Source organism: Atractosteus spatula, chromosome 26 (assembly GCF_055471065.1).
Source record: "Atractosteus spatula isolate fAtrSpa1 chromosome 26, fAtrSpa1.hap1, whole genome shotgun sequence".
Lineage (NCBI taxonomy): Eukaryota > Metazoa > Chordata > Actinopteri > Semionotiformes > Lepisosteidae > Atractosteus > Atractosteus spatula.
This window is the reverse complement of record NC_142731.1, coordinates 2,122,404-2,149,459: the sequence shown is the minus strand read 5'-3', so window position 1 is coordinate 2,149,459 and position 27,056 is coordinate 2,122,404. Positions and strand designations below refer to the sequence as shown.

General features: G+C 40.4%; 1 protein-coding gene across 2 annotated transcripts in view; it reads left to right on the top strand.

The window, feature by feature from the left end:
• The window catches only part of fmnl1b (formin-like 1b), a 52,466-nt gene that overhangs the window by 7,643 nt on the left and 17,767 nt on the right, over positions 1-27,056 (top strand). For both annotated transcript variants that reach the window (XM_088906321.1, XM_088906320.1), the window contains exons 2-9: positions 17,238-17,321; positions 19,075-19,158; positions 19,526-19,599; positions 20,355-20,438; positions 22,080-22,223; positions 25,076-25,184; positions 25,836-25,912; positions 26,555-26,648. In XM_088906321.1, the coding sequence (XP_088762447.1) occupies positions 17,238-17,321; positions 19,075-19,158; positions 19,526-19,599; positions 20,355-20,438; positions 22,080-22,223; positions 25,076-25,184; positions 25,836-25,912; positions 26,555-26,648 (750 nt within the window). The remainder of the gene's footprint in view (positions 1-17,237; positions 17,322-19,074; positions 19,159-19,525; positions 19,600-20,354; positions 20,439-22,079; positions 22,224-25,075; positions 25,185-25,835; positions 25,913-26,554; positions 26,649-27,056) is intronic.

Genomic DNA, 27,056 nt, shown 5'->3' with positions numbered 1-27,056 from the left:
CTTTATCCTATAATTCCATGTTTTTCTGACAGTTTTTCTATCTGAAGGATTTTGGCAGAATCTAAAGAAAGCTGGCAGAAGCATTATCATTTCGCTATCAGCATGACAAATAATAACTATAAGTAGATAAAGGGTGGGAACAAAATTGGACCTGCTAGACTAGTAGCTAGACTATTCATATAGGTGCTGTCCAGAGTGCTGAACACTCAAACACTGAGATACTGTACTTCCCAACAAATGTGATTGCCATTACGTTTCAGTGTAGTGTGTAGTGTAGGTGCTTCGAAACATGGAAGCTTATAAATGTCTAATGACAAACGTTGTAACTGAAGTGTCTAAGATCAGCCCAAATTTATATATATAAATTTATAATATATATATATATTAAAATATATAGTAGTTGTATGTAAATCAGGTCAGTTATTTTACTATTTAAAGTGACTAATGTAGGTAAAAAACAATGTTTGCAACACCTATTTATGTAGCCAGCACCTTTATCAGCCTGCAACTCATAACTGGCCAAGCAGGTGTGAGCCTAGCAGGGAGACTACCTGGGAAAGGAAAGTTTAGGGTGCTTTGGTGTCTTCCTACAGACCAAAAACATTCTGGAAAATTGGAAAGTTGACCCTGGTGTGAGTGTGTGTGCATTTGTGTTTGTGTGTGCCCTGTAATGGACTGGTATCCCATCCAGCCTTGTGCCTGTTGCTTGCAGGAGAGGCTCCAGCTCCCCCAGAGCCCACAAACAGATGGAGGGATGGATCTCATTGACTCATTATCCTACAAGCAGACATCGGTTAATTGGCTAAGAACATCATGGAGTAAATCCTGAGTGATTTACGCTATGCAGTGAAAAGTGAAGCTATCTGAATTGACAAAGAAATGGATGTACTGTAAAGAGAGAACCAATAAGGTCTGATCGCTGAGGTCAGTTTCTCTATTTTTAAAATGCATTAAGCTAATTTGAGAGCAGAACTAGTCAAAGAGGATATTTATTTCTTTACTTTAATCCGATGGACGTTTGGCAGGAATAGTTTATAAAGCAGAGCAACATCTCCGAAGAACATAAAGAATAAGGAACCTTGCAGTATCAGAGAAATCACGAATCAGGGCTAAAGCAAGAATATTAACAATCATGAGAAAAAAAATAATGACAGGTGTACGAAGGTCATGTCAGGCCTGGAAAGTAACAAAGTGTCATAACATGCAGTGTGCTGTCTGCACTCAAACCCAGAAGGAGCTGTTAATGCTATTGTATATGAGTAGGCGTAGAAGACGAAGAATCAGAGACAAGGAGCATGGTTTAGAATCATTATTATTTGTTTGTATGACACCAAAATCTAAACAATGTTCAGTTAATTATGCAGTTGCATTCTTATAAGGCATCAGTGTAAGCTCAAAGTTAACTTTCAAAACACATACAGTACAGTATGAGCTCATTAGCTCAGAGCTTGCCTACTGGTTTCCCTGGACTAGTGTGCTAGCATTTTAAAGCTGAAAATATTTGTTTTTAAACAAACATGACTACCATTCAATATTTTGTTACCCCAAGGAGTAGTACTATTAAAACAACCAAACACATCTGGTCACTGTCTAAAATGTCTTTAATATACAGTATGTATTGGTGTGAACCATAGACTCCTGTGGTTTTATTGTACATCATACATTTTTTGCAGCTGGTTCAGGGCAGTAAATATTAAAATCACAGGATGTGAGCGAAACATCCATGTGTTGGCAGCTGTTGTTGGAGCTTTTCTTTCCTCACCAGGCTAAGTAACCTGGACAGACTTCTTTTCAGTCACTCAGCCGACAGGCTCCCTGAAAGAAAAATGCTTGATTTTTTTTTGTCTGATGGCAAATATGTGGCCCTTCTGAACAATGTTTAATATGGGTCTACCATAGGTATCTTTTGAAACTGACTTGTATTTTTTTCATATTGCTTTATTTTCTTATTCTTAATTAATATGCCCTTCATGCAGTTTAAGTGAAGGTGTTGGATTTGGATTTACTGGTCAGGAGCTCTTTAAATGTTTGTCAGATTATTTTTAGACTGTGAACGTTGTTTCTAACAGAATCCTTTGAATTGAAATGACCATGGGAAATATTCAGCAGGACAGAACAGGAATGAGTTCTCTGGGGAAGAATACAAGCAGACAATTACACACTAACTTCTTTCTTTTTACTTGAGGTCAGAGTGATGACAGAGGGCAGAGTAAGCTAACAAAATATTCATATTTCAGGTTGTTTTATAGAGGTAAAAACACATGAACAGTTACGAATGAGAAGATGCTATTCAGTCCATCAAGTATTTAGCAGCTTACTGATCCAAGTATCTCATCCAGCTGTTTCTTGAAGGAATTCCAGGTATCAGCTTCCATTGGATGCTTGGGTTCACCCCCACAACAACTTTGCATAAAGAAATGCCTCCTGTTCTCCATTTTAAAACCAAATAGGAGCAGAAAACAGCAATCAATTAGGAGATGTGTGTTTGTCATGAAGTAGAAAGAGCTTGAACCAGCTTGTCACTGCTATTAAATCAGGGATTAAAAATGTAAAACAGAGAACATAAGAGAGGTTACAGTGAATGGAGTCCATTCAACCCATTTAGCCTGTTGAGTTGTTAGTAGTTATTTGATCAGGGATCTTATATACTGCAGCTGTTTCTTGAAAGAAACCAGAGTAACGGCTTCAACAACAAGTCTGGGCAGCTTGTTCCAGATTCCCACAATCCTATGGCTGAAGAAGTGCCACCTTTTCTCGGTTTTAATGATGTTCCCACATAGTTTTCACTTTTGGAAGTCCACCAAATAGTTTGTAGCCAGTTCTGAGAAGATTGGAGTGAGAAGAGTTTATCTTTGTTCTTGTAATTGGGATTCTGTTACAATCTCACTTCCCAACAGTCTTTTGCTCTAGGTTTCTCTCTCAATCCTTTGAATTCCTCTTATCTGTACCTAGTCCATTACAGCCAGTTCTTGGATTGGGCAAACAGGGGTTGTAGACTCCTTTAAATTGGTATAGGCATTAGTCTGTAGTGGTAAGGGGAAAGAGAAGAGACCTCTGACAAACTGAATTGTTGAAATTGTTTAAACTTAGGGTGCTGAATGAGTATTGCAGCCTAAAACCCATCACATTTAAGAGTCTGATACTATAACTCTCCCTCTACATGGTCATGTTTGATTGTTTGCGATCTGTAGCATGAACTTGCCTCTGCAGTTATAATGATACATAGAAAAAAGGCTGGTTGTCCATGTTTTGCTCATTATGCTTTCCTGAAACATCTGACTGGCTGGGCTTTATCATTTAATTTAAAACATGTTTCCTTCATTAATTTGGATGAGGTTAACCTGAGGGCTAATTTGATAGTTGCAGCATTTCATCGCACAGATTAAAAGAGCTTGCTTAAATCCTGTCACAAAAACAGACGAACTCTGGCATTATTATAGTCTCTTCAGACTACTGTATGATGGTTGGTGATGGATGGGGTTGGCTGGTAAGAAAAAAACTTCAATTAAAGGACACTGCTTATCATCAAGCAGCTCTTTAATAGGCAGCACATGGAATAGTGAGGATTGTCCCAAGAGGGGAGATGGACTCAAGCTATGGAGATGTGAGATTGTATTCTGACAGTCTTAGAGCAAAGGGGGATGGGCAGAGTTGCCTCCGCTGCCATTTGTGTCTTGTTTTCAGTACCCTTTCTGTGCCTGATAAAGAGGAAGTGCCTTCCGGATGCCCGAGCAATGTGACTTCTCAGAGTTTTTTATAGCCTAATTTCTATGTTGATCGTTTACATGGGTTCGTTCATCCAGCAGTATAGATTAGCATGCAGTGACCTCTGAGCTTAGATTGCATAACCGTGGAGAGGAGTCCAGATCATTGAAACAGAATTTTATCAGACACGTTCACCACATGTTAAACAATTGCTGTATTTCAAAAGCTCAGATACAGTGTAGAAGAAGATTTAAATATTCTTTTAAACACTGAGTTCCAACCTGATCAGCCTATACACCCCATGAACTGTAGCGTTGAACGACACTTGGACTGCTCAAAATGCCCTCATTGCGGGTGGCATGTGGTACAGTGGTTAGGATTGCTGACTCGCAGTGTTGGGGCCCTGGGTTCGATTCAGGACCTGGGGCACTACCTGTGAAGAGATTGTGTGTTTTCCCAGTATTCTCATGGGTTTCCTCCAATAGTCAAAAGACAACCTGGTAGGTTAATGGGCTTCTGGCAAAGTTATCTCTGGTGTGAGTGTTTGTTTCTGTGTGTGTCCTGTGATGGACCGGGTCTCATCTAAGGGGTACCCTGCCTTGCACCCATTCCTTGCCAGGATAGGCTCTGGCTCTCCCACAACACTGAATTAGAAGAAGCAGTTATAAAATGGGTGGATGATGATATTAATTATTTGAGATTGTCGGAAGATTCATTGCTGGTAATCAGTAATGGCTTCCAAAAACACCGAAATTTGAAGTGAGAGAGGAGGAAAGGGATCTAATCTTTTATATAAAATGCATTTAAGAGCCTTACTTTCTTGTTAAAGGTGGCATTGAACAGTTTTAGTGTTCAAAGGCATGCTTTAACGGGCCTCTGCATCCTTATGAGCTACAGCTAGAGACTAATGCTAAACGATGTCATAATCAATCGTTGTGCCTTTGAGTGATGCTGTATTGGCAGATACTGCAGTGGGGAGCAGGAATAGTGTCACTTTGACACAGCAGTATCCTCGGCAATCCTGCTGCTCCAAACACAGAGAGCTAAAGATAGTTTCCCCCTTTCGCTGAATATGCACTGCAAATCTGCCAAACCTCTCCTTTGCAGTGCACAGAGGACAGCTTATTTGGTACTCAAGGTAACTGCAGACCCTAGGCAGGAGTAAAAGTGCTCTCTGTAAAAGGCACCAGGAAAAAAAACAAAAGTGGCATTAACAATTAAGCTCCAATAAACATCGCTCTTGTTAGTTGCATGGCTTTTAGATTTGAGGGGGTGTTTGGCAGTGAATACTTTGCTAGTGCAGTGAAGAAACAAGCTAAACATTTTTTTGCATAAGGTGGGAGGCTGTAGGCTGTGTAGTGTAGGCTAAGAGAACAGCTTGTTTATTAAGTTAAGGGGCTTAGGATTTTAGTGAAGGAAATGTGCCTATCCCATGATACTGTAGATCTTCCTTCTTGGCACTTCCCCCTAGAGCCACTACACACATTAAATCTTCCCTCTCCCTCATGATATACCTTCCTTCTTCTGTTAGTTTCATGCAATAAGAGCACTGTTGTTTTTCTATTGTCAACAACAGAACCATACCCTGGAACACCAAGGATTATGGCAGAAAGTTCTTTGCTTTTTTGAAGAATAAGACTTCCCGTTTCAGTAATTACATTTATTCTGTAATGTTGGTGTTTAGATGTATGGATCTAATATGTGCATCACTGGGGTCTGATACCATGCGGTTCCTCAGTTTACCCCCACAGTGAGGTATTGAACCTCCTTATCCTTGATCCTTTGGATGATTTGTGCAGACGAGCTTCGGTCACTAATAAAACAGCGGTTGATGCAAAGTCAACTCCTTCATTTCTGTAAAATATTTTGGATATTGATGTCAGCTAGCTAAATAACAGTAATTATTAGAGCTAAGCAAAAAGCTCTCATGGATTTTAATCAGCTATTTTAAATGCACAGCATCTCAAATGAAATCACAGAAGTTGTGAACAGAACTACAGATCAAAGCAACATTATAAGCTTTCTGTATGAAATTTTATGTACTGTCTAAATTAAAAACTTAAAAGATGAGTGCTATTTATAACCTCACTGAGCAATCCAAGATTTACATTACACATTATTTATAATAACAGTCCCTGTTGCATTGACACATAGACCTTACCAGCCTCTGGACAGACTGCTGTGGGATCTTCCACTACTCTTACCATTTAGCTGCAACTGGCAAAGGCTGACCTGTTGTTGCAGTTGTCTCCAGGTGATAGCAGTGGTGATTCCACAGATGTTCTGTGCGAAACAGTCCTCTCAGATAATTGCAGGAGTAGGTCCATAAAAGATTCTAATTCCTCATGTACTTTAGGATTTTCTTAAGACGTAATAAAGGAAATCATGCTTAAATTCAACAGAGCTACATGAGTTCATTACCTCCCCCAAATGATTTCAATCTGAATTACTAGTTCAAAGTCTGAAGACCATGGCATTTTCACTCACACCTCCCTTTTTCTGTGCAGCACCAGTGTTTTGAAATTATTGGATTCATATTTAGAACATCCTTCTGATTGATTTCTTAATTTGTTTTTATCTTTGATTTCATATACAGTATATTACAGTGCTCAAGCAGACAGTCGGAAGGTCAGAAGGTCTTGGATTAGAAGGATTATGTTTCAAGCAATGTAGGCGTACTGTATATACAGTGGATTCAGGACTATTTGCACATTAGTTGCACAATTCCTTGTCATAACACTAAAATGAAAAGACTATATTTGCAAATGCATTTAGAGAATTAGTAACATGCTGCAAACCCCTCAGTTTCTTTGCGTGGTCTAAAAACATTCCTATTCTTCCAACGTTAGTGTGATATGTGCTCATGGAATATTTGTACTGTTGTCATTAAAAATGCTGTGCATTGAGTTAGAGCGACAGGTGTCTATTCGAGAGAAACAGAAGCTGTATGGATACCGTCTCACGGGGAACAAATAGTGACGCAGCCAGAGAGCTGCCCGTTCTGCCTGGATGGGGACAGGTGTGGTTCAGCGAGATCATCGGACACTGAGCCTGCTCTTACGAATCAAGAGATATCTGTTACAGCAGCTCACAATACACTATTGTGAGACTGTCAGTCTGAGAAGCTATCAGAGGATATTTGGGAGCTGTTACTGCGCTGTTCAATAGAGGCCTGACACCCCTTACCAATATTAGAACAAGAGAAGTGCTGCAATCAGGAAGTAACTTTTTTGGGCATCTTGCTTATTTGGTTCCTAGTGGTGCATTGATCCGCTAGAATTTCAGTGCTTCCCATGAAGCTTCTATATTAATGGTACAATTGAACTCCATTTTGCAGTGCAGTTTGAAATTGCCTACCACTCAGTGCCAAGAAGTATCAACTGTCTTTTGTCATTTCAGGTTGTGTTTGTGCTTGGCGGGTCTTGTTTTCTTGCTGAGCTTCAAGTAGCTGCTTGGGTGACATTTGCCAGACATACTTGCTTCAGTTTTGGAAATTAAATACAATGCAGAAATTAAATACAGAGTACATTGCCCCACATTAACACATGCTTCATTTTTTCTGGCAATATATCTTGAACTTTTTAGGGAAGACATTCTTTTTACATTTAAGTATTTCCAAATTCTACCTTCATTAGCCTAATGCCACTAATGCAATAACTGACAAGCTGTACCATGGTTCTGATTATGAAAAGCGTTACTGGAAGAACCTGACAAAGACCTTAGTTCCAGTAGCAGTCATTGTGTAATTCGTAAAGCACAGTTCAAGCCCTCTCTGGAAATTACTTCAGAAATGTGGAATTTATGAGGTAGCCTAACAAAGCATTCAGCACAAACGAGCACTCTGAAAAAATAATTTCCAATCATCGATTCCAACAGGACCTTCTAACACTCTGTGTGATGTGGTTAGAGTTCAACAACTCCCAAAGGCATTATTTGACACAACCCCATTGAGTGGCTTTTCAATATAGCACAATACAAAACAAAACAGTACTACAAAATATAACACAGTACTCATTTTAATTGGTGGCAAATCCTGTACAGAATTAAAACTAGCACAATAGAGATTTTCCTGAGTGTGGTACTCGTTATAAATCAGTTATGTATCTTCAAAAGATAGTTTTGCAATTCTAGCTTAAAATAAAACTGCTGTACAGGGCTAGTAAACTTCAGATGGCGATCATAGCGGTTGAAGGCTCTTCCAAAGACTATTGTATTTGTGATTCTGCTCTCCTGTTTCTAACTCAACAGCAGTACCAAGCCTTTAAGTTCTAAAATACGTTGTGATGTTTTTGGTATACATTTTTCTTACCTATGTAAACTGCTGAGCCAAAATTGCTATTCTTCTCAGTCACTTTACATAATGCTAATAGGTGCAGATGGAAAAGTGTAGCACAGAAAACGAGAGTGAGGTACTGTCCTGTTTGCCTATAGCACCAGCAAGATAACAGCTTCAGCTCCAAACATTATCTAGCAGGGTTTTATTCTGGTGTTAACATGCTAAAAGGCTAATATCAATTTGCATGATGATGGCAGTGTATAACGCAGGCACCTGCATCTGTCTGGATGCTCGTCCATATATTGCAAGAATGTTTGATTGGCCTGAATCTTCACAGACACTATTGCTGCCACAGCCTGTTGAAGTGCTATTTCCTTCCCTTCCTCTCTCTCTACTTTCTAAAAACTGAGGGAAGGGGCCCCTCGGTACAGTTCCTTCTCAACTCCCAGATGAATTGTAGTTTGCACCCATCAGCAGGTGACATGCTCTAATGCCTGTGTTTCTCCACCTTATGTCATGTTAAGAAAAGATCCAAGTGGCTACCTTTTTTCAAACAGTTTTTGGTTTATTTGAAAAAAAGTAGCCTACAAGAACTTGCTGTAAAGCTTGATAAATACTCCCACATTCCTTTGACTAAAGAAGTTCTCAATTTTATAGGCACTTCCTTGCCTCTTTTATTTCTCAGCCAGCTCGGTGTACAGAAGTGATGATTTATAGGCAAGTTCATTTAGTTTGGCAGAAGTCAAAGTATTTTCAGACAGACACCTCACCCACTTCTTCACTGTCACAGTTATAAGTACTGGTCCTCTGCATCACATACAGTATATATAGATATCTTTAGTAGTTTCATAAATACCTGTTTAACAGAGCGCTTGTGATGATCAATTGCATTAACCAGTTTTACATTTATGTCTGTAATTGTGTGAAATGTTAGAATCAGCTTTAGCAGCATGGCAAAGCTGCTTTAGTTACCCAACATCACTCGAGCAGGTAACATACTTTCTGGTTTCTAAGGAGAAGTTATATACAGAAATATAGGGTTGCACATGCATTCATTATATTTACCAGCTGATTCAATTGCACCAGAGGTCAATGAATCATCATAGTTAGTTCCCCTTATGATGTGAGCTCTACTGGAGCACAGGACGACAGTTGCAGTATCCGGTGTCCTAGGAGTGCATTTCTGCAGGCTTAAAGAAACCTGCTTTTACAAAATCTTGCCCCAGCCCCATATCTCAGATATGGTGTCCATTGCTAAATTGTCATATTCAATGTGAGGTTAACTTCATCCCAAGGACTCAAGAGTCAAGCTTCTTGGATGTTGTGATGTGGCTTTAATATGTCGGGTTTGAAAAGCAGTATGTTCTGGGCTGGAGTGTAGAAGGCAACATGTTTAAGACACTTTGTGGTTAACACTGTGCTGCATATGTCAGAGTGGTCTGTTCATGGGCTAAAGGTGTTTCTATATGATTCTATGATAGGAGGAATTTAATTTTACTGTTGTACAAACAAATAATATTATTTTCTCATTTACTTGTAGCAGGCACTTTCCTCCTTGTTTATACACTCATCCACCCATCCTTTAATTTTCTGGAAGTCACAAGGCAGTTAAGTTTCTTCTGATTTGTGTTATCTGTCCCTGTTGAATCTTTTAACACTGCTCAATTACGGTCTGCTGCTCCTTTATAGTCATCAAGAATCACTTGACATTTACTGGCCATTCCCACTAGTTTGGATGACAAGGGATTTACTGTACATACCCAGTGCAATATGTTACACAGTAGAGCAGAACTAAAATGCAAGATACTGGTTGAACAATCACATAAGAGGTGGGGAAGAATTATATTGTGTCACACCTGAACAACAACAAAAATGAGACAGAACTGCACTAACAAAAGATTTAATTAACATCTATCCATTGTAATGGAAAACATTGACTAAGTCACTCTGGCAGGTAAAGAGGATTACCCAGACCTCAGTTTGTCTGTCAGAGTGATTGCAGTTAACAATGATCAGCCCCTGGCCAGAGACAAATAGTGACTTCTGATCGATATGGATATTAAGGATCAACAAAGCTGGTAATGCAGTGCTACTGAAGTTAATCTCAAGCATGCTCGGGTAGGACTAGCTGTGAAAGAGAGCACATCTTAAGAAAAACCACACTCTCGTTATTAGGTTGCTGTCCTGTCAGGGTGTGTCCAGCGTCTTCAGCAGAAGAGTGTACTGAAACAGGTCTCAATCATGTTATAAAGTAGTTTTTTAATGCTTATTAATTTTAATTTAATGTCTAATAGAAGTGCAGTAGAAGTGTCTTATGAATGTAAAGGAAATGTACGTTGGATCAGTATGTTTGGGCATCGGAATTTTAATAAAATGACCTGACTAAGTGGCATTAGAAACAATGTTTTAAAATGGTTTAAAATAGGTGAGTTTCCAGGCCAGCTGGAAAGGAATCCCACATACCAGAGTCCATTTGGGCTTGAGCAATCGCCCCATGAAACACCGTTATAAAACCATGCTTGTGCCTCAACTGTTTAGCTGCATGAAAGTAGGTGGAAGTGGCATTGTGAAACCAAGCCTGCCCTTCCCTTTCGAGTTTTCTGAAAGACAAGACAGGTTTGAGTTGCACCCCACCCCAGGAAACAGATCTCAATGCTGCTGACAGGAAACTGAGTGTGTGTGTGTGGGGGTGGGGAGGAGAAGGAGGAGGACCTGAGATGAGGTCATGAGGACCTAGCCCACTCTCCTCATTAAAAGAGGCTGCTCCAAAAACCCCCATCACCCACACCGCAGCTCAGAGCTGCCCCACCCTACCTGGCAGCCCGCAGGTCTCTGACAGCACTGGGAAAATCTGAAAACTAGCAATAAAGCTTTTCTTCACTTCTTTTCCTGTTTTGAATGCACGCAAACCCAAGTTTTAAAAATGTTACAAAAGATAATTCAGTCGATCCATGTGACTTTCGTTAGCAATATCTAGATTGCAACACCTCGTCAGGCCATGTGGGCAATACAGCACGCAGCAGAGGCTGATAACTTGTTGCATCTCAACACACACTTCCTGTACTGGCTATATCCAGCACTGAATCTATCTAATCTGCATTCCTAAATACGGCACACCATGTAGCCCCTTTAGTAGCATATCAAAGCACTGAACAGTTACGTTGTGTCACAGTCAACCTTAAAGCAAAGTTTGTAATACATAAGATACTGACAAAATAATGACGCATTTAAAGGGTCAAATGTAAACCCAGTAAAAATAGTTGATCGACACCAGGTCAGTAAGATTTGTCTAGATCAACTTTTTTCCTTGGGTGTTCATCCAGGGGTAAAAAATATCAACTTAAAGTTTCTATAAAATGTCTTTCAAGAATCTATAGACCTCAGTTAAGGTGCGCATCTCAACAGCAACATACTATAGAATACATTTTATGCAGTGCAAAAGGGTTCATTGCCATAATTACAAAAACAAAAAGGTTACGGTCATGGATAGATTAAGGGACCATGCTCCTCTTTACCTCCCCTGAGAAGAGTTCTATTCAGGCATGCAGCTGTGGGCTGTAGACTGGGCCTTGATGATTCTCCGGTGGGGGAGAGGAGTGGCTGTGTGTGTGGTTGGCACAAATCAAGTGGAGTCCCTGCAGAATCTCCCCTGCTTGCTAACAGAGGGAGATCACTGTCACTGCAGGGACTCTGAGATACTGAGGAACTGAGGGCAAATCAGCAGCAGGTCTGTCCTCATCACAGACTGCAGCTGACACAGTGGGGATTTGGCCACTGTAGGATTTACACTGACGTCCTGTTTCATGACCCACACATCTTGTGGCCTATAACTTTTCCAGAGGTGTGGACATATTACGATATGTGTGCTGTGCTTCGTTACAAGGGCTGCTTGAAAGTGAAATTACTGTCACACAAAGAAAATGGTTCCACTTTTTGCACTGTACTATTATAGATTTGATCTGGACAGGACACCAGTCCACCACAGGGCTCACACCACAGCCAATTTTCCCAGAATCTACCTACAAGCATATTTTTGGACTGTGGGAGGAAACCAGAGCACCAACAGGCAACCCACACCAACAAGTGGAGAGCACACAGACTCCAAGCAGATTGTACCCCAGGTCCAGAATTGAACCCAGGGCTCCAGGGCTAAGAGGCAGCAATACTAACCACTGTGCCACCCTTCTGCTCTACCCCTTGTGGGTTTGTTGACAGAGAGCAGATTAGTGTGCATGGGTGGAGGTGGGGGAGGGGGAGGGGATGGCACAGTAAACTAGGACAGGGACCGACTGCATCATCCCTCATTGTGTTTTTCCAGGTGCTGGGTTTCCCCCTAGCTTTCGGAGATATACAGCCCAGGTTAATTATCAGTCTTAAATTAGGCTTGTTTGTTTGTGCCCTATGATGGGACAGCATCTTTCTGGAGCAGGCTTCTGGTTTGACTGAATTACCAGGGATCCATGTCTTTCTAATATAGGCTAGACAACCTGCTGAAAAAAATTAAATCTGTACTCCTTTCAGGGTCTTCTCTCTCCTGATTCCATTGAGATCCTACGTCTGTTCACATCAAACAAGGATGTCAAGTTTGAAGTTGCATTGAACATTTTCAATGTGCTATTAATCTCACGACATATGGGTTTACTGTGATGTGTGCCTTTCATCAAATATTTTGACTTTCAGGATGAACCTAAGGAATAAACCCTTAATAGCTAGGGTACGTTGTCTTTTCCATTGCAGGTGTAAAAAGGTGGATTTTGTGTATAACTAGGTAGTTACGAGTGCCAGTTGCACTTGAAGTGGGATGAATGTCATGTTATATAACACGAGACAATTGACTTAAAGGGGAACTGGGCGTGGATGTACTGTATGTCTGTCCTTGAGTGTGAATCTCCTGTCACCTACCCCAGTTCCAAACAGCATCATGAATGCATGGAAGAGGATAAATTTAGCTACTTCTAGGGTGCTGAGCTGCTTATTTTTGGGAACAGAAAGAGCCCTAGGCATTGGCAGCATAGATTGTTTTTTTTTTGTACACGACCTATGAAATAAAATATAGGACACCTTCACTGCATTAATGAGCTTGTTCCAGAGGGAGAGAGAGACACGGGCACCCAAATCACGTGTCTCAGGGGCGCCGGGACAAACTTCCCAGGCTGCAGGAGCTGGACGCAGTGCGGCACTCATTCATAACTCTGCACGCCGGGAGACTGCGTCCCACTGCTGGCCAGTTGACAGAGAGAGATTCTAAAAACATTGACCATAAGGAAAGGAGTAATAATTCATCAAGGAGACTGCAGCATATTGTGAAACACAAAGAACTCTTCAGTGACAGCGCAGGGTTTTCACAAAAGTATCTTTCTGCTAAAGTGAACTAAAAATAACGAAGAGATTAAAGGCATTGAAAAAAGATGTCAGAATTTTTATGGAAGTTATGCATTAGAAAAATCAGCAAGATTAGAATGTTTGACTGCTTTAAGATGTGATTTAAAATCAATTCCACATTTTTCAAGGTTGTAGCTGCTGCAAGCCTTTGGCTGCACTCTCTTTCCACAACAGGACATTAATGAATCACCACAATTGTGCTGTAGTCGCTAGTCTAACTGTGATACTTTGTTAACTCTACATGTGTTTCTGTACAATGCTCTCAATCTGAACACACTCTGAACATGATACACCCCTGTTTTCCAATTTAAATCTTCTACACTTGCTGTCCAGAATATTATTTTAGGACCCACTCTTCCCCTGCAAGAACAAATTGAACAGAATGTGGTCTGTATTCCACATGGTTCTGAAATATTCGCAGTGCAGTCCTCCTCTCCTTCCTTCAAACAGTGTTGAAAAGTCCTCTAATTCCACCAGCTTTTGATTCACATCCTCTCAGTTTGGTTGGTTTGGAGTAAATAATATACGCACAGTTAGCTTGCTATCAGGCTCATTCCATATGATTAAAAACCAGTATCAGGGTAATTCAAGTAGGTTGCAATGTGGAGTTTGTATATGTCTTGATAGCTTTTCTCTTGATTTCAGGCTAATCCTCCACCTTATGACACAGCCCACTTATTAATGTTCATTATTCTTATCAGTGCAAAATTGAATGCATTCCCCATCGATTTTTATACTGCATTATCTTACAATAAACATTTCTGAGGAAATTAATTTGATGGCTTTTCCTGCAACGACTCTAGCAAAAAGTGTTGGCCTGTGATTGAGATGTGACTAATAGATTTTGTGTCTGGACAGCTCTCAATCCTTGCAGCAAGACCAAAAAAGGATGTGATTATCACTAAGCAATCCGTCACTTCATCATTGCTCATTATTACTCACTTTCAGGGCAGAGAAGAGGAGGCTCTCAAGAACGGAAAAGCTGAACTTGAATGACATCTCAGTTCAAGTAACTGTAGTCCAACACCAAACATGAGAGTTATATTTTGGAAAAGCTCTGTTGGTAGAGCTCTCTTTCCTGTGTGCTGTTAAACCTAACTTCATCCTAGAGAGCAGAACACAACCAGATCAGCCTTCCCAGTCTCACCTCCCTGTGTCACATCTCCCAGCCTGCAGCAGGAAATATTGTTGGAAAGCATCACAGGAGTCCCTTGCACTAATCCAGTACTGTCAAGATGTAAATGCATAGTAATCAATAATTGAGCTGTGCTGAAGTCTTGTCTTAAAGGCCTGTATTAGTTTCTAGGTGAGAGGACCCTGGCTGACTAATATACACTCAGCCCCAGTAGCACTGACACCTGAAGAATTACCTTTCACAGTTGACTCATGGCCCAGGCTTGATCTTGTGATGTTGAAGAAAAACCTTGAGTCTGATTCTTGATGTGCAGTGATAATGCCATTTTCCAGGAGGCCTACCAGCATGACTGGTTGAGTTACAGTATTTCAGTTCCAGTTTAATATCAGTTGTGCACAGTGTCTCCTAGACAGGTTGTTTATTTTTTTCTTTCCCCGTCTTGTGTCCCTGGTACTGATGACACAGCTTTGCAGAAAACCAGGACTTTACATTTGACATTTAATCCATCAGTGAACAAGTTTGCTCACTGCCTATGCTTACTGTATATCTACAGTTGAATATCTTTATCGTGGTGTTTTCTAAGCTTCTCCTGAGGTCCTCATTTAATGTTATACATTTTCGATCTATAAAGTATTCACTTTCTGCATCTTTCATTGTCGAACACAGAAGGAACTCTTTACGAATAATATATCACATGAAGCAATGTAGATATTAAAACATATGCCCAGGTGCTGGTTGGATCCTAAATAGGCAAAGCCTAGAAGGGCAAAACTGTGTGGAGGATAAACTCAAAACCCAAGGAGGTTAGATGATAAAGAAATAACAGCCTCACAAAGAAGCATTTGAGAGCCTGTTTTGCTTTAGAAGTAACTAGTGCAGCTGCAGGCTAAGGACTTGGGGCTGTGGTCTTTCATTTTATAAGATCACCTTTTTGTTCAGCATTTGAACAGGAAATGTCATAACGAACAGCAAGCAGAAGGAAGCGAGATGAGAGCCTGTTCACCCTGTACGGAAAGATAGTCTTCGAATACCTTGTGTTTTGGCGTTGGGGGCGAGATGGCGGTTGTGTTACCGGAAACAGATAGGAGATGACCTCCTGTCGTGTTGGTGGCAAGGAAGAGGGTATAAGAAAGATAGGTTTCCATTGTATTTCCAGTTTTAAGTAATGGAGGAAGCCTTGTGCTTTAGTAACACTAAACAAACTGAGGTTTGGCAACCAGGGATTGTCTTCATCCATGCAATAGAGGCAAGAATCATGTTACAACATTTCTTTATCTTGCAGTGCTGTAACTGTCTATACAAGACAGTTTAGGCAAAAAAGACAACAGAATTAAAATACAGGATAACCTTGGTACATGAGAGTTAAGCAAAATAACCAGCGTTTTTCCAAGTGAAATCTAAGAGCACTCATTGGTTTAACTTTGATTTCAATTTTCGATTTCATGGCCAGTGTGTCATGCATAATATATTTTATCACCCTACTGTATGCTTTCCTGCACACTTTCTAATTTCAGGAATCGAGATTTATTGAATTTTTATATACTTTATAATTGTAATCTCTCATGTCTTTCCCATAAAAACTGTTGTTATCATTAATTCAACACCATCATCTTGCTTCTAGGCTCCAAAGTGTGTTGAAACTCTCTCAGTTGCTTTTGAATCCCTTGAGGAATCCTTTTATCTGCTGTGGAAAATAATGAACTTCAAAGACGGCAGATTGTGCTAAGACTGTATTCATCATTAATAAATAAAAAACAACAACCCCCCAGCCGCCAACCTCTGTTTTCAGGCTGTTCTTGTTTAATGGTAACTGCCTGGGCAGCTAATGATTCATTAAAGAGAATGGTCATGGATCCCAAGGAGAGTGGAGAGCAGTATCATGACTCACGATCAAGTAAACCACTGGGCAATTAGGTAAGGTGTTAGTCTCACACAGGTGCCAGATTCAGTACTGTCTTCAAGGGCCTAATACCTTCCTTGTAGGGCACCTCTGTCAAGGAGGGGTCAAGCCTGATGCATTTTGAATGTTGGTGACAGGTATTGGTCATGAGTGCCCACATGAAAGTTTACAATGAATAATTTATCCTATTTTTGCACCTTCACCATGATTTTCCCCCTCTTATGCTGCGGGTTCAGCAGTCCCAGATTCTGCCTTACTGCCCCGGCCCAAAGGAATACTATAACATGCTTTAATGGTTGCTGTGGTACACCATTTTTGATGTGCGGTCAGGTAAAGCAAAGCACAATGTCAGAGTGGTTAACCATTATAAAGGATGAATGATATAAGTCCATGGTAAAAGTGCAAGAAGGCAATGACAAATTCAGCGTGGAATTGCTCCTTGAGGATATAGCTATCTGGTCAGTTGCTCACTAGAGACACTGTGGTTGAGGCCCCATTCATGAATTCATTTTCATTTCATATTTTGTACCTCAAACTCTGGATCACTTTAACACTTTTCAAAGGTTTTCAGCTATTGATTATTTTGAGCGATACAAAAAAAACTGAATTCTGGCTAAAAAGCACTAGAGATGTGCACCTATATTTTATTTGCTAACTCATATGCTCCAATTCATTCAATCATTGTACAATCATTGTAATGTACTCAAAGGTGCATGTGAAATCATGATATGTCAAGTTTACAGAAGCTGACCTGGATTGTGTCAGCAAATTAAAATTAGGGACGAGAGAAGTTGCACCATATGGCTTCTAAACAGCGGTGCTCCCATCTGTCTTCACAGAACTCCATGAACCTGCCCCCTGACAAGATGAAGCTCCTCAGCCAGTACGACAATGAGAAGAAATGGGAGCTGGTGTGCGATCAGGTAAATGGGGATGGACTCTCCTGCTTCTTTCAAATTACAACATACCATACAGTAAAAACAATATACACTTTCCTTGCCTTTCCATATGTGACTCTAGTCCCACTGAGGGATTAGTGCATATAGGTTACTTGAGCAGCCTCGTGCTACTAAGAGAAATTGAAAACTGGTGGTGTAAGGTGCTTGGCAGGATGCTCCAGCCACAGACACACCCAAACCCCTCCTCAGATGTAACGTAACCAGCTCTGACACCATGTTGCCTTTTCATCTATTATCCTGTTTGGCAACTGCAAACAAAAAATCATGAAACAAGAGATTTTTCTCAACTGAGAGGTGACTGACTGGAGAACTCTGATGCTGCTTAGAGAATCCACATCCATCAGTTTCCCTGCTAGAGACCTCTAAGATCAAGTCTTCACATATTTAACTTCTTTTAAGGAATTATACTTTGTTACAGTTCATTCTAGACTCTTTGCTTTATATACTGATCATGAGGCATGTATCCTTACAGAGTTGCTTCCTTTTAATTCTTTATTGATTGAGCTGAAGCCTTAACGTTTCTTCATGCTTCTTCAGGAAATCGGTTAGTTAATGACAGCAGTGGCCTGTCCAGCTTTCCTGCATGATTTTAAAAGGTCTGCATTTTGGTGGGTGATGAATTCACCTTTCTTCCAAAAGACTATGGAACTCCTTTCTTTCAGTTTGAGGTAAAGTTTGAAAAAAGGTATTTGAAAGGTGCTTCACTTTATTGCCTCAACACTATCGGTAACCCAGGCAACTGAGGTTGCTGTGGTTAGGTTTCGCTGACTTCCTGTGACATGAAGGTCAAGCTTAGGTTTGTGTACATGCTGCTGTCATAGTGATGGAAGGTAATGACGTAAAATGTTTTGCCTTTGGGGTTTTTTTTTGCATTCCTAGGTGAGTGAACATTTCAAGTGGCAGGATTGATAACGTCAATTATGGTATTTGAAAATACTGTGTTTAAAAATACTTTCCCCCGAAGTTGATTAAGAGTAATATAAGCGTATCGACAAAAAATAACTGCAACTGCAACATACAATTTATATCAGTTTTCTTAAAATAGTATACTACCATATGTTAGTATACTAAAATAGTACAGTATATTTAACAAAATAAAATTTAAGTATGCAAAATTGTACATGAATATTACAATTTACAAAAGAAGAAAATCTTAACTCAGTTATGTATGCAATACAATTAAAAATGTCCAAGAGAATAATAAATTGCTATATAAAATATGGTAAAATCTAATATTATACAGCAATCAGAATGAATTTGAAAAGGTTCAAAGCAACTTATAACCCCATCATCGTCTGCAAAACGAAGAACACGTTTTGGCTAGGCTTACACCTGAAGAAGGCTCCACAGCCTAAACATTGTGTTTCTTTTCTTCTCTTTTCAGCAGGGAATAAACCTTTACTTGTTCCTATCATGATTTTCTATTGGTTAAAAACCTGAGTCTCATATAGTGGACTTTCAGCTGTAGTCCAGCCTGTCTGCTGATACCAGCTACTACCAGTAATCAGAACAGTAATTCAGACCATAAACACTGAACGATACAGTTAGCATTTCACCTTGGATCGTATCCTGAAGCACTGTGAAAGCTCAAGCCATGGTGAAAAAAGGGAAACATAACGGAAATTGCATCAGCTGCTATGAGCTGAAGGGTTTCTTTAACAAACACCTCCCAGCAGTTTGGATGGGGCTCATGCATGTCTCCATCCCCCCCCCACAGGAGCGCTTCCAGGTCAAGAACCCCCCATCCGCCTACCTCCTGAAGATCAAGAGTTTCCTTGACCAGGGAGTGGTCAGTCGCAAGGTGAGTGGAAAGAGCAGGGACTCGGATCACAGGGGTGGAGTTATTCTGTACAGGAGATGTGAAACACCATTGGTCTTTGCCAGTGTTTTCATTCCACAGCAAACTAAGTATTAACCTACAAAACAATTAAAGATATGATCAATCTATAGACCTGAGATGGAAAAGATTGGGGCACTGCAGTATTGTTTCAACATTCTGCCCTAAATGAACTAACTGAAAGCATTTTAAACGTATGCAAAACAAGGCTGAGATTAAAGTCAGTCTTGTTTGCCGCCATAACTCTGGGGATTTCTGCAGTATTTCTGAATATCGGTTTTGCAGACCCTCACCAACCTAACCTCTGCTGCGTTTCTGATCTCTGTTCCAGTTCAAGAGAAGAGTGCAGGAATCGACTCAAGTGCTCAGGGAGCTAGAGATCTCCCTGCGGACCAACCACATAGGGTGAGCAGAGGGACAGAGTGTGATCTACTCCGGCTACAGGGTTTCTCACTGCTGGTCCTCAGCATGCCCTGTGCCTTCGGTGTTACTATTTTCACAATAATCCTCATCACAGTCCTCAAACCCTGCTAAATGTACTAGATTCTGTTCTTGTCATTCCCTCAATGTTGCCTGATAAGTCTACTGACTCCCATTTCTTCAACCCGACATCACCATCATTCTAAAAACACTTTTTTAAAAAATCACCTTATTAAAATTAAACCAGTCACTAGAAACACCAACACAACATTGGGCTCAGCCAAGAAAACCAGTCGCATCCCACTCTTGCAGAATTGTTTGTCACTAAAATGAAGCTACTTTCGCTTTATTGCACCAATATATTATTGCTGAGCATTATCACCCTTGGCATCACACCAGCGGGAAACTGTCATTTTTATTTTCCAGCTGGGGACACATCCACCATTTCCAGTTTTCTGCATTTTTGATCACGGGAGACCTCAGCAATTTATTTTGAGTCCGCAGTTGGAAATTGAATTGTATCTGGAAAATGGAACCAAAACAACAGTGAATAATTTCATCTTAATACAGAGATCAATGCAGTAATGAGGATATTACTTTACATGTCTTGCTGCACACCCCACTATCCACTGTATGTTGTACAGTATGTTCAGTGGAGAAGCTGTGTGTGGAAGCAATGATGCCAGATGTATTACAATAGTGTTTCAATGAGTCTGACAGCTTCTCCTCTCTCACCTCAGGTGGGCTCAGGAGTTCCTCAATGAGGAGAACAAAGGGCTGGATGTTCTTGTAGAATACCTCTCCTTCGCTCAATGTTCTGTGACGTGAGTACCCATCTTTCTTCCTACTCTGTCTCCAAGCCCTGCCATATAGTGGGCTATAGCCAGAAAATTTAAGGCTGCTGAAGTTTTTTCTAACGCAAGGCTGATGCAGTGAACTGTGTCATGGAAATATAACTATCAAGGAAGCCACAAGAGAGAGTTCTCACCTGAGTAAGGTCTTTATTTCAATATTGCAATATTGGGAGTCTCTGGTTGCACTTTGCGAAGTGCCAGCAGGGCTCCCAATATTGCAATATTGAAATAAAGACCTTACTCAGGTGAGAACTCTCTCTTGTGGCTTCCTTGATAGTTATATTTCCATGACAACCGCCAGCTTTAAAGATGTATTTCTGTCCTCTTTAGCTATCTTGAAAGCTGTAATCAGAATAGCTGAACAGCTCATACTGATAACTAATGAACAACATGCACATATGTTTTACCTGTTGCTTTAGTCCCCCTTTAAATCTGACAGTGAAAAGAAAGAAGTCTGGTCATAGGGACAATTAAATAAATGCAGAAATAGAGGCATATAAACATTACACTCATTCTGTGAGTGTAACATTTTTTATTCTTAGAGTGAAATCGGGTTCATTGCAATCATTTTTTCACAAACTGGAAGGAATGCAGCTGCTGTAAAAATCAAACACTGAAATTGAATTGTACACAGAGATGGAGCTCCTTTACTTTATTACATTGTAAGGACAGGAGTAGACTGGAGCACAAGTCATTCAATACAGAAGGTAAAATAAATTTTAGATGGCAGAGAACATGAGGCTGTGAATCTGAATGTTTTTTTTAATAATTTTATTGAAATATTGAAGGTGCACTGTAGAATTCTGTAGAATTTGCTACCTCTAAGCTGTTTCAAACTTGTTCAGAAATTCACTTTATTTCCATAAGAAGATACAAAGCACATTTTTCACTGCCTAAAAGGATCAAAGGGTAGTTGCACCTGTGTTGTGAGTTTTGTGGATAATTGATATAAACTACGGTATGTACTGATTATTGATTTCCAGGTGCAGTTTGTTTGCCATTGCTTCTAATGTGGAATGTGCCATAAATCAGCTGTTCTTCAAGTGTTAGTGGGCTGGCTTGATTCGAAATTTAAAATGAGACAGAATGGAACATGATCCTTGTGACTGTGAGCTTGCAATGTTATTGAATGAGAGCTGTGTTGGCCAGCATGTCCAATGAGCACACGTCAAAGGAATTAAAGAAGTGTCAGGGCACACTTTAGGAAAAGATGGATGATGTATTTAAGGTTAAATGCTTCCTTAAGTTTCCTAATTTGTTTGTTTGCACAAGCTCCATTCGAGAGATGGAAAGAGGACACTGGTTAAAACCTTGACTTCTCAAAGATTTGGTGATTTCACAGGACATGTACTATACCTTAGAAACTGGGCAATCCTGGCCGAACCAGGACAGGTGGCAACCCTAGTAGAGATTAGAGAGAGTAGAGTTCCATTTCTTCCAGTTAATCAAATGATCCGACCATTTAAGTCAGTGAAGAACCAGATAGAATAAGCCAGGAGGACCTTCAGCTGTCCAGGCACTTGAGTTTGATGGCCCTGGTTTAAACACATCTATAATATTAACCAGTCCCAAACTCTGCAGCCTGTGCTGATTAGGTCATTGTGTGTACAGGTATGACATGGAGAGTGTAGATAATGGTGGGCCAACAGTGGACAGAGGGAAGAATCTGGAGAGGTCAGTTGAGGATCTAACCAGGAGCGCTGGCAACTCCCCCACCCACGGTGCCTCCAAAGCCTCCCGCCACCTTACCGTCAGGTGAGTCCCACCCAAGCACCCCTAGGTCTTGGCCCCCACCTTGATGCCTTCATTTAGGGTCTTAGTAAGAGCAGTCTGGGTTGGGAAAGGTCGGATTTCTTTACCATAGTGTGTTCCAGACATTTAACTAGATTGGGGTTATCAAATATTTTGAGTGCTGCAGGGTCTTCTGTTTTTTGTTTTACCTACCAAGGTCTTTCAACCTCCTTCATAGAGCTATAACTGATTGATGGACTCATTGCACATGTAGTCATCTTTCCAGATCAAGGCTTTAAGATCTCCAGTCCTGTTATTTTTTCACTGGTACAGACCTTTCAACGTAGCTCAAAAATCAACAGCCCAAAACCTGAAAAGAAAAGTTAAAATGAAATCTGGAAGAAGCTGTGGCCTAAAAATCCAGTTTTTCTTTTGCAAGGATGGACATTTTCTCTGAGATGTCTGAGCTCATATTCCAGGAGTGTGCCTGAGCACCTCCCATTACCCGCACCATAGTCTGGGGTTGATTCTGTCCTGCTTGAATTCTTCCCAGCAGCCTCAAAAACTATGCCAGGCAGGATAGACTGGCCCAGCTGTCTACCCTACTAGCAATCGTGACCACAAACGCACCATTTTCTACTGGTGTTAACGCAGATCATCTGTAAATGTTGATTGCTCATCACTGTCCCTACAAAGAGAGCGTGATGCTCTGATTGGTCAGCCCGCCATCCTCCAGTGGTCCATGAGTTAGGATTTTTTTAGATCAAAAGGTTTTCAAGGTGTCAGTGCCAGGCTGTTATTCTGTCTCTGACTGTCCTTGAAAGTGTCTATTTGGTCTTTCTATTGCTGCATTGGATTCACACTGTAATGGTGAGTACAATGGAATGGAATGGGCAAAGAGTGCAAACATTGCGCAGCTCCTGAAGGTAAAAAGCGAGTCCTTGAAAGGAGAGTTGCTGAAAAACTGGACAATGTTTGATTGGCAACAAAAACAAACGTGTCTTCTTTATTTTCTTCTTCCATCTTGTTTTTTCATCATGTCTTGTTTCAGTTCCCTTTCATTTTATTCTTTGTTTTTTTTCCTTTCTTTGCTTTCTTTCATTTAGAATCACACTAATTACGTATCAAATAATAGGCTGTATTGCTTTCTTGAGGTGAAACGCCAACGCTGGCATCAGGCTCTTAATTAGTGTAAAGTCTGCAGTGGGTATTCCTCCAATCTCACCCCACTCACACTGTTAGCTGTGACAAATACGTCTTTATGTAGATGTAAAGGCCATTTAGATCAGTGCAAATAAAGGAGAAAAATGTTTGTACAGCTTGCCTTAACCATAGAACTGAGTGCAGTGATAATCACAACAACCCTGGATTCAAAATCCCTTCACATCCCCTTTCTTATCCACCGATGGTATGATGGTGTTCTGTAAGAGTGACCAGGTAACAAGGCTACAATAGGAATCACTGGGCTCTGGGTGAATCCTGTGAGTAGAGCCTTGTCTCATGATCCAGCCAGCTCACATAGACAGGATGTGCTTGCAACAAGCTACAGTTTACAGTATTATTGAAAAACCATGATGTAAAGTCTGGAAATATGCAACATGATCTGTGAGTTTTATCAGCACAATAGTAATAATTCTTGCCTTCTTATGAGAAGCTGCTTAAATAATTATTGTTCAGAGACTTCTGCATTTTTCAATCTATAAACTAAAATTTGAACTTTAAAAATATTTACTGTGCCCTAAGCATGGAACGGGTATTAATAAAATAGAACTCTGCACAAAGACAACTGTGATCGGGCTTTTTTTTGTGAAACAGAAAAATGAAGGGATTTGGCACCAGATTCCTTTGAATTGTAATTGAACCCAGCAGAAACTTCAGGAGTTAAGTTTTTTCCATATAGCCAGTAGCTGTCATTGTTGTGTGCTGTGATGTGTGTGGAGCCCTCCTGTGGGAGGGTGTGTTTGTGTGGTACTCTTCGGTTATGGGTGGGGTTATTCCAGGCATTGTTAATGGTTCCACTTTGAATCACCCAGTCAAGACAGACAGGAACACCCAGAGGCAGGGTACGTTGTGGATGAAACCCTACAATCATATAAGTAAAGCTATCTGTCTGCTGTTTTTCTTTCATTGCCGGATACTGAATAAGCAATAGAGGAAACACGTTAAAGTCAAACTAGGCCCATGTCTGTACCTATGCTTGTGCAAAATCTGGTGACTTATGTCTGCAATGTCAAAACAGAAACTGAAAAAACATGTTTTAAATTAGTGTCACATAGCTTGGGTTTTTATTATTATTATTAGAGTGCCACGTCAAGGTTGATTTATGTGTTTAGTTAGGAATCAAAAAAGGAAAGCATAAAAATAGAACAAGACTTAGGACATTGCTCTATGCCAGTTTTCTTCCATTTGTCTCAGGACAGGATTTTAGACAGATAATTCACAGAGACACAAAGAGGATGATGCACGACATGTAAAATTGGTTTGGCAAGAGAACAGTAAAAGTTAGACAATCACAGCTCAAAATTACTCTTTGAGCTCAGCTTTCATCACTGCTTATATTTTAATCCAAACATTTGTTTTGATGTACAATGCAATCCACAGTCTATCATTTAAGATCCTAACACTTCTCAGTTCCCATAATTAATTATCTTAATTAAGTCCATGCAATCATCAGGCTATTCCCACAACTGGCCTGTTTCCCTCAGAAAGGACAGGTGCTTCACTTCAGTGTTAGATGGCTTGTGTGGTGATCGAGCTGCAGTGAAGTACAGTATATTGGGGCGTCGGTTGCTGGGAGATAAATGTCGGCGAATGTTCATTGCGGGACTCGGTGTGGTTGTGAGTGTCTGTCTCATTCTCTGTCTGTCTCCTGGCAGATTCAATTCTCTACACAGCAGGAAGGCCCTGCGGAACTCGCGCATTGTCAGTCAGAAGGATGACGTGCACGTCTGCATCATGTGTCTGCGTGCCATCATGAACTACCAGGTACACTCCCTCGCTGTAACCACACCCCACCCTCCACGGGCCTCAGAACCCCTCATTTTACCAGCATTCTTAATGATCTAGGCTCATTTAATTAACCCAATTTCTTAATTAGGTCTTTACTGAAGTCAGTCTCATTGGATTTAAAAATGCTCTGCTTTAGGTGTCTGGATACCATGACATTTATCGAATCGACTCTGTTCAGTGTGCCATAAGAACCTGATAAAAAAGAAGGGTCACAATCAAGAGAAAGCCATTTGACCACTGATGCTCATTTGGTTGCTAGAAGCTTATTGTCCTCATAATACTAAACAGTTGGGATTGACTGGAAACCTTTCAGGAATCTGACTACTTTTATTGTGTCTCCTCTGGATGGCTCTTGCTCCCATAACAGTCTATCAATGAATGGAAAGTTGAAAAAACACTGGTGACCCTGTTTCTCCTGAATTAGGGTCAGAGACTTCCTCACCTGTCCTCTATGATAGTGTTGTGATAATCTTGACAGGCTCAATGTGTCCCCTCTCTGTTTTCTACTTGAAGTTATTCTTCATACGGCTGATCTATGTGTCCCAAGTTTAACAGAACCTCGTCCAACTCCCCTTTATTTTCAAGACAGTCTTGCTCAATGACAGTATTGTCTGATCTCCTCCCTAGTCCGGATTTAACCTGGTCATGACCCACCCGCGGTGTGTGAATGAGATCACCCTGAGTCTCAACAACAAAAACCCCAGGTGAGTGTCTCTGTTTTGCTGTGACACTGAAGCCAAGTAACACTTGGAATTAAGCTAGGATCCCAGCAAAGAACCCTGCCACTCACTTTGTGTGAGCACTATCTCTTATTTTTCAACACAAATGCCTTTGATTGCCTTTTGATTTCATTTTAACACCATGCTCAAAGCAAAAACAGGTACATTAAATTCATTTCAGCACTTTCAGTTTTGTAAAGAACTGTTGATAACATTTGAATTGGAAATGATGTAAATGTTAATGACGTTTTTAACAAAAGTTAGCAAACTTTTCTAACAGCAAAAAAGTATAGATACTTGAAAGCTTTTTAAATGAATTGATTATTGTATGTTTCAGACCTATATACAGTACGGTGGTGTGTGAAATATATAACTCGTATATATATATATGTGTTCAAAATTTGCATTTAACGTAATGGTGTTTTTGTTATTTTTTCCTTGCTCAGCAGTCACTATGTCTTTCTTTTTTATGTTGTAAACTTCTCCGTTTCCTTCTCTCCATCTCCAGTCTTTCTGTCTTTTCTGTTTCTTCAGTGTCTGTGCAGCAGTGGCTCATTGTTAGCTTGCCTGTCTGTGTGCCTCTGCTGGACTGGTTGATGGCTTGATCCATTGTTTTCCCTTTTGCAGGACGAAGGCCCTGGTTCTGGAGCTGCTGGCAGCAGTGTGTCTGGTACGAGGAGGACATGACATCATTCTCACGGCCTTTGACAACTTTAAAGAGGTCAGGAGATTTTCTTTTTTCCCTGCACTTAATAGGAGTTTTTTGAACTGCCCAATAAATGGTTTCCTCCTTTCACAGAGCCCTGCATTGTGCATAATTTGCTACCTAGCTGTCGCCTCTTAGTTTTACACTGAGGCAGAATTTTATTCTTGGAATCTAGTCTTTGAGTCAATGCACTACAGTAAGGTAAGATCTGAGACCAAACACTCATTCTAATTTCTAGCCTGTGGGATTGAAATGAGAACAGTTTGCTAAAAAAAAAAACAAGACAACTGTTCAGTGAAGGAATCTGAAAGAAAATGAGAAGACATAACGGATTCAAGGGACCAGAGTGACACTACATTTCCCCAAATAATCCTCACATTCAGCTGAAGTAAAGTACCGCAATGCACAGCGTGGAGAAAAAGT